This window comes from Myotis lucifugus, unplaced genomic scaffold (assembly GCF_000147115.1).
Source record: "Myotis lucifugus unplaced genomic scaffold, Myoluc2.0 scaffold_823, whole genome shotgun sequence".
NCBI classification, from domain to species: Eukaryota; Metazoa; Chordata; class Mammalia; order Chiroptera; family Vespertilionidae; genus Myotis; species Myotis lucifugus.
The window spans coordinates 70437-77977 of record NW_005871871.1 but is presented as its reverse complement, the minus strand read 5'-3'; the positions used below and the strand labels follow the sequence as shown (position 1 = coordinate 77977).

The following is a 7541-nucleotide window of genomic DNA, read 5'->3' as shown; positions in this document are numbered from 1 at the left end:
TCTGGGTGGACTACTTCCTGCACCACGACAACTGGATCCACGGCCCCGGCTCGTGCAAGCTCTTCGGCTTCGTCTTCTACACCAACATCTACATCAGCATCGCCTTCCTGTGCTGCATCTCGGTGGACCGCTACCTGGCCGTGGCCCACCCGCTGCGCTTCGCCCGCCTGCGCCGCGTCAAGACGGCCGTGGCCGTGAGCTCGGTGGTCTGGGCCACGGAGCTGGGCGCCAACTCGGCGCCCCTGTTCCATGACGAGCTCTTCCGCGACCGCTACAACCACACCTTCTGCTTCGAGAAGTTCCCCATGGAGGGCTGGGTGGCCTGGATGAACCTCTACCGCGTCTTCGTGGGCTTCCTGTTCCCCTGGGCCCTCATGCTGCTGTCCTACCGCGGCATCCTGCGCGCCGTGCGGGGCAGCGTGTCCACCGAGCGCCAGGAGAAGACCAAGATCAAGCGGCTGGCGCTCAGCCTCATCGCCATCGTGCTGGTCTGCTTCGCGCCCTACCACGTGCTCCTGCTGTCCCGCAGCGCCGTGCACCTGGGCCGGCCCTGGGACTGCGGCTTTGAGGAGCGCGTGTTCCCCGCCTACCACAGCTCGCTGGCCTTCACCAGCCTCAACTGCGTGGCCGACCCCATCCTCTACTGCCTGGTCAACGAGGGCACCCGCAGCGACGTGGCCAAGGCCCTGCACGACCTGCTGCGCTTCCTGGCCAGCGACAAGCCCCAGGAGATGGCCAACGCCTCCCTCACCCTGGAGACCCCGCTCACTTCCAAGAGGAGCACCGTGGCCAGGGTCACGGCCGCCGGCTGGGTGGCAGCTCCGATCTCCCAGGAGGACCAGGTGCAGCTGAAGATGCTGCCACCGGTGGCGCAATGAACCTCAGGTCGCTCAGAGACGCACCCCCTGCCCCGCCCCTAAATTCATCCCACACCCTGGCCCCTCTTGCTCTGGTGCATGCCGATTGTATGTAAATAAGGCCATGTGACTAATCGTGTGAATATAAGAAAAGAGGAAAAAAGCAAGGGTGGTGTGTTGCTGGTCAGTTGCCATCCTGCGAACGGCCCCTTAACGGTCCAGCTGAACGGTCCCTGGCCTTGCCGGGGGCAGTGTTAGTGACATAGGGGTGATGAGTGCCAGACCTGGCCCGGCCCTCACGGCCCCGCCCCCCGCTCCAATGGGGGAGACAGATCTGCCCCTGGGCAGTGATGATCCAGGGGGGCAGGGCTCAGACAGGAGAGGCCATGGTCTGGGGGAACCCCAAAGGGCATCTGACCCAGTCTGGGGGACAGGGAGGGCTTCCTGGAGGAGGAGACTAGTATGTGAAGTTTCCAGAGGTGGAGACAAAAAAACACACAAAAAAACCACGTGAGGATGATTTCCAATGAGGGGGTGACTCAAGGGGAAGGCGGAAGGAGAAACCCACTGAGTGTGGAGTGATCACTCTTGCTCTAGGGAAGCCCCCGTCATGTAGGGGTGAGTGAGCAGGACAGAGCACTTCTGAGTTTTCAGATTAACATTCTCCAAGTCAGGACTGAGGAAGAAGAGGGAGAATGTCCAAACCCAAGTGGAGGGCAATCAAGGAAGACTGGCCGGAGGAGCCGTTCAGTCAACAGGTTTATTTGTACCTCCCATCGGCCCTGTGCGGGCTGGGGCTGGGGACGCAGTGGTGACCAAGACAGCCCCGGAGCCACCATCGAGGGGCGCCCTGTAAGGGAGTAAAACAAAACAAATACAAAGTTTGGAACTGATAAGTATATTGGGTAAAAATAAAGCCACATGAAGGGACAGAGGGACATGGAGTCTGAGGTAGACGAGGTCAGGGGAGGGCTCACTGAGAAGGTGGCATTTGAGCAAAGTCCTGGAGGAGGGGAGGGGGCCCCTGTGGCTGCGGGGGGAGTGGGGAGGAAAGAGCATCGCAGGCAGAGGGAACAGCAAGTGGAAAACCCTGGAGTCAGAGTGCCTGAATTCTGAGGCGCAGTAGGACCGTGGTGTGCCTACAGCAGATGGGGGGTGACAGAAGTGGGAGTGAGACTGGCAAGGGGACAGAGGCCCATCTTTCGGGGCTCGCGACGTCCTGCTGAGGACTTTACCTTTTACTCTGAGGTAAATGGGAGCCATAAGAGGGGGGACGTGATTTGTGATTTGACTTCAATGTTAACCGGGTCCCGCTGGTTGCTGAGTGGGGAACAGAATAGGGGAAGTTAGGGCGGAAGCTGGGAGCCCCGTGAAGCGGTGTAGTAGCCCAGGTGGGAGATGCTGGCAGGGGGACCGAGGTGGGCGGAGGACTGAGCAAGGAACAGTGCTGCGCTTGCTTTGGGATGTACTTTGAAGAAACACACTGAGGGAAGAAGCCCGGGGGCCTGGGGGATTGTGTAGCATGAGCCTCTCGCCCATCCTGGGAAAACGGTGACTGAGAGCCTGAGCTGGAAGGACCTCTGGGAGCGATCCCAGGCCCTATTCCGGGGTGGTCACTGGAGAGGCCAAGAGAGTAGCCCGGAGACGCACAGCCGGTGAGTCAGCCTGGGGCCATCCTGGGCTCCCTCTCCCCTCCCGGTCGCTGCCTCTGTTCCCACGCCCCAGAGTGGCCAAGGCTGCCTGCTCTGGCTGGTCTCTCCCTCCCTCTCTCAGCCCCCAGAGTTCACCAGGAATGGTCTTCCGATAGCCAGGCTGGAGAACAGGGGGACGCACCCGCCTCTGGACCGGCCTCACCTTTCTTAGTTACCTAACAGACTTCATGCTCCTGATGAGATGTGACGACCCCCCCACCTCTCTCCACACACACCCTTGCCCCAGAAGTTCCCAGAAGAGGTTCCTGGAAACCCTTCTCAGAGAAAGGAAGAGGAGGGAGGACGGGAATGGGGCGGGGGTGGGGGGGGGGAAGAACTTAATGAAGAAAATGGTTTTGCAGGGGCGGGGGTTACTGAGATGCAGGAAGTTGGGGCTTTGGTGTTGGGAGAGAAAAAGGGGGGTCTAGGATCTGGGGGCTCTGGTAATTTTCCCATCCTGTCTCACCACCATAAAGCTATTGGGATGGAGTTGCAGGGGGTCAGATATTTTGAACACAGTCTCCTCAGAGGATGAGACGAAAGCCTGCACACTACCCTCCACCAAATGCTCATTTGCATCCAATAAATATTTATTGAGCACCTACTATGTGCCCGGCACTGTTCTAGGAGCTGAGGAAACAGCAGTGAATTATACAGAAAAAAGTCATGTACAAGTTTGGAAGTACCTTAGTCCCCCCCAGTAGGTCCTTGGGCTCCAGGAGAAGACTTTGGGGTGGGACTCAAGAAATCCCAGCCTCACCCTGGCCAGTGTGGCTCAGTCGGTTGGGCATAGTCCTGTGCAATCAAAGATCGCTGGGTTTGATTCCCGGTCAGGGCACATGCCCAGGTTGAGGGTTCAATCCCCAGTTGGGGTGTGTGCGGAGGCAGTGGATCAATGTTTCTCACATCAGTGTTTCTCTCTCTCTTTTTCTCTCACTCTCAAATCAATAAAAACATTTTAAAAAACAAAATCACATTTTAAAGAAAGGGAATGAAATCCCAGCCGTCAGCTCCATCCTGATGACCCGTGGAATGTTGGATAAGTCCTTTTCATTCTCTGGCCTCAGTTAGCTAGTCTGTAAAATGGGGAGGGGGTTGGTCCCTAGTGGATATGGACCTCGGATAGGCTCCAAGCTCCCCCACACTTTGTCCAGAAGGGATCCCAGGGGAGGTTTGTTTTATGGTCTTGTCACGCTTACTACATGATTTAGAATATCTGGGTTCAACATGTCAGTGCCATCAGTATTACAGATGAAGAATCAGGAACACCAGCGCCTGGGACTTGACAAAGGATGGTCGGGGAGTCAGAGTGGATACAAGGAAAGCCCAGGGTCTCCCGACTCTACGTCCTGAAGGTTTGTGTCCTCTTGCACCCCACGCCTCTGCTCCTCTCTTCGTCTCCCTCTGCCGCTCCTGGAGCCTCTCAATTACCCATCAGCACTCCACCACCCAGAAACTTCTCTCAACCCCTTCCTGACCCTGTTTATATGATTTTGCTCCCTGCTGGGTAAGGGAGGACAGGCTGGAACATGTCCTTAAACTCCTTCCTGAGCCAGCTCCCTGGGGACCCTCGCCCCGAGATGGAGGCAGTGGGGCTGCTTGACACCGGGTATGGTTTTACTGGCCGAAATGCTGGGCTCTCAACCTCTGCCCGCTGAGGGACCTTGTGCCAGGCCCCTGCCCCTCTGTTGCTTGGGAGAGGGCTGGATTAGCTGCCTCTGGCGATGAAATGCACCCTCCCACTAGAGTTAGCAATGATGACACTAATACGTGTATAGTAATAAGGGCTGTTTATTAAATGCTTATTAAGTTACTATGTGACTGGCACCGTTCTAAGCACGGAGTTCGCTATATTTTTACATTCAGATGCACGTGCAACCCAGTAAGAGCGATCATGATTCACGTTTTGTAGACGCGAATACTGATGCCCAGAGAGGTTAAGTCACTCGCGTAATATCACACAGCAAATGAATGAATGACGGGACTGGGCTCTCAAACCAGGTCTGTATGACTACACAGTTTTCTCTTAATCCCAGTGACAGCCCTAACCTGCGGGGGTAGGTGTATTTGGGATTCATTAGCCCGAATTAGGACTAATTGAGAGCCTCATTGGGGCCGAGCGACCACCTAGGTAGGTAACGTCACGAAAGAGCGTGGCAACACCACCCGGCGCGGAAGGGGGGCCCATCCACGCTCCCGCAATCAGCCGTTTAACGACACTGCCCTCTGACCGCCTCGCTTCCGCCGTACATTTGCATATTCAGCGGACGACGTCGGCGCGTAAGCGCGACGAGGTGACGTCAGGGAGCGCCCCTGCAGTTCCCCCCGAGCGTAGGCACGCACGCACGCACGCACAGCGACAAGCGGGCGGAGGAGGAGGGAGAGGTTGGAGGCGCCCCGCCCAGTCAGGAGGGTTACGCGTCCCTCGTGCGACCGCCAAGATGGTGGTGGGTGCGTTCCCCATGGCGAAGCTGCTCTACTTGGGCATCCGGCAGATCAGCAAGCCGCTTGCCAACCGCATTAAGGCGGGCGCCCGCCGAAGCGAGTTCTTCAAGACCTATGTCTGCCTCCCGCCGGCTCAGCGTGAGTCTGACCCCACGTCCCTCCAACCTTTCCATTCTCCAACCCCTCTCAGGTGGTTGTTCAGGGGCTGGACTTCTGTTCACGACCAATCACAGCCCGAACCGGCAAAGTTTTGCAGCCAATAGGGAGGGTCTCTGGGATAAGGGCTTTGCAGCGAGTCCAATTGCAAGGGCGGGCGTGAACTAAGGGGCGGGGCAGGGAGTTGAAAATACCAGCCAATAGAGTAAGAGAGCGCGTAGCGACTGATGTCTGGGCGAACCAATAGTGTGGGACGAGAGTAATTTGGGCCGGGCCCTCCGGGGCTGAGAGGAGCTAGGGGCCAGCGGAGGAGGGACTAGCCGGAGTCATTGCCCAGCCATCCTTGGGCATCTTGGCTTCCAAAGCTCCATCTCGTGCCTCAGTTTTCCTCTTGTCTTGGGAGGTTAAAGGTGCTTGTATGTCATTCGTTTAGGACAGCGGTTTGCCCCAGTTAATACTCTGGGAAACAGGACAGGGTTAGAAGCGTGTCTCGGGCCAAATTAAGTTGCGGTCTGGGGAGGTGGCCTGAGAATCTGGCAAAAAGGCAGTTTAACCAGAGTGGTCAGACACTCATCCGTCTGTTCCTTAATCCACTGATACGCCGTGTTTGCTCGTCCATTTATTCAAGAGACAGCCCATGCTGGCTTTTTGCTGGATACTGGGAGAGACACTCATGACCCGTCATTGTCACCCCCGAGTGGTCAGGGTGGTGGGAACTCTGGAGCTCAGAGAGGCCACCTGATCCAGGGTCATGGTGTCTAGACGAGGGCAGCCCGAGCTGAGATCTAAAGGGCATCGTAAACACTCAAAATACAAGCTACTTTAAAAAGATGAACTAGATGAATAGGCCTATGGGAGCACAGAATAAGGAAATTGACATAATTTGTTGGCTCATCCATCCATCCATCCATTGCTTCATTTGGCTAGTATTTTCTGAGCATCGACTCTGTGCCTGGCCTTGTGCTGGGCAGTGTTGGTGAGACAGCAGGGACCAAGTCAGCCCAATCTGTGCCCTCAAGGAGCTCAGTCCAGTAGGGACCGACCCATTCTGCAAGAGTGACAACCAGAGTGGGCAGAGCTGGGATGGGATTGCCCACTGGATGCCTGACCTGATTTGGGGTTCAGGGATGGCCTCAGGGTGAGGAGAACCTCACCAGACAACATGGGGGCAGGGATGATGTCGAGGGAGCGGGAGAAGCATGGGCAAAGGCCAAGTGGTTAAGAGGAACACATACCATTTTTTTTTTTCTTATAAGTTTGGGTGCTTAAGGTTTGCATTCTGGAGCCTACAATTCTTAGTCCATTGGCGTTTGTTTGGTGGGCCCTTTGCCACAGCTGCAGAGCTTAGCCCGGAAAAGTGTTGGATCGCACAGTTACCAAGTACTCTCCTATCAGCTTATCTTACTTGAGTTTCACACTATTTTGTCCCTATGTCAGGGATGGGAAATGACTTCTCCCAGTTTATAGAAGAAAAAAATGGAGACCTCGAGAGCAGAAGTGAACTGCTGCGGTCACACATGAGTTTGTGCCAAAGGCAAGATCTGAATCCTGGACTGTGCTGGTTTCTGTTCCTGCCACTGCCTTTCTCCCAAACACTGATATGTCTTTGCATTGTGGTTTAGAAGGTGGCTTTTTGAGTTAGGCTGACATGGGTTCCATTCTGGGCCCTACGTCTTCCCGGCCAGGTAGCTTTGAGCTGGTCATTTAACCAATCAGAGCTTCAGTCTCCTCTTCTGTGGGTATTTTATAATCACAACATTTAATGCGCCCTCACTTTGTGCTAGGCAGTGTGCTGAGCACTTCACAGGCCTTCTGACATTCAATTCTCACACATTATTATGAGATGTATATACTAATATTATTCCCATTTTGTGTACTATATATGAATTTATGCTATGTATAATACATGTTGTGAGGAGTAAACGGATATACAATGTTAAGTCAGTGGTTCACAGATGTATATGTGTAGATGTGAATACAGCAGAGAAGAAAATGCAAAAAATCCTGTCCTCAGGGACCTGACATTCTGGGGGGAAGCCAGACAATAAACAAAATCAATAGTTGACATATGAAGTGTATTAGATAGCAATAACTGTTCTAGAGAAAACACCAGGGATGCAGAAGGAGGAGTATTTAGGGGCAGGTTGTAAGTGTAGATAGGATTATTAGGGAGACCTCACTGAAAATACTCAGGAGGGAACAAACAGTACAGGTGTCAGGGGGAGAACATTCTAGCCCAAAGGTTCTGCACATGCAAAGGCCCTGAGGTGAGAGTGTACTGGCATGTTGGATGAACAGCAAGGCAAGTGCGGCTGAGCAGACGGATCAAGTGGAGACTGAAGGCTGAGGGGAAACTGGTGGTGCTGGGCAGGGCGGGCAAGACTGTGCAGGG

General features: G+C 54.8%; 2 protein-coding genes across 2 annotated transcripts in view; both read left to right on the top strand.

Moving 5' to 3' along the window:
• The first annotated feature begins 8 nt into the window (after positions 1–8).
• GPR4 (G protein-coupled receptor 4) lies at positions 9–1016 on the top strand. Its single transcript, XM_006106419.3, has one exon. The coding sequence runs from the start codon at positions 306–308 to the stop codon at positions 876–878; it is 573 nt and encodes a 190-aa protein (XP_006106481.2). The 5' UTR covers positions 9–305; the 3' UTR covers positions 879–1016.
• Positions 1017–4910: 3894 nt separating this feature from the next.
• The window catches only part of OPA3 (OPA3, outer mitochondrial membrane lipid metabolism regulator), a 41339-nt gene continuing 38708 nt past the window's right edge, over positions 4911–7541 (top strand). Inside the window, exon 1 of the mRNA XM_006106418.3 lies at positions 4911–5131. Coding sequence (XP_006106480.1) covers positions 4990–5131 — 142 coding nt within the window. The 5' untranslated portion in view covers positions 4911–4989. The remainder of the gene's footprint in view (positions 5132–7541) is intronic.

What these genes read in the sequence shown, in the direction of transcription:
- GPR4 (XM_006106419.3), top strand. Translation starts at nt 306, where the DNA reads ATGGAGGGCTGGGTGGCCTGGATGAACCTCTACCGCGTCTTCGTGGGC.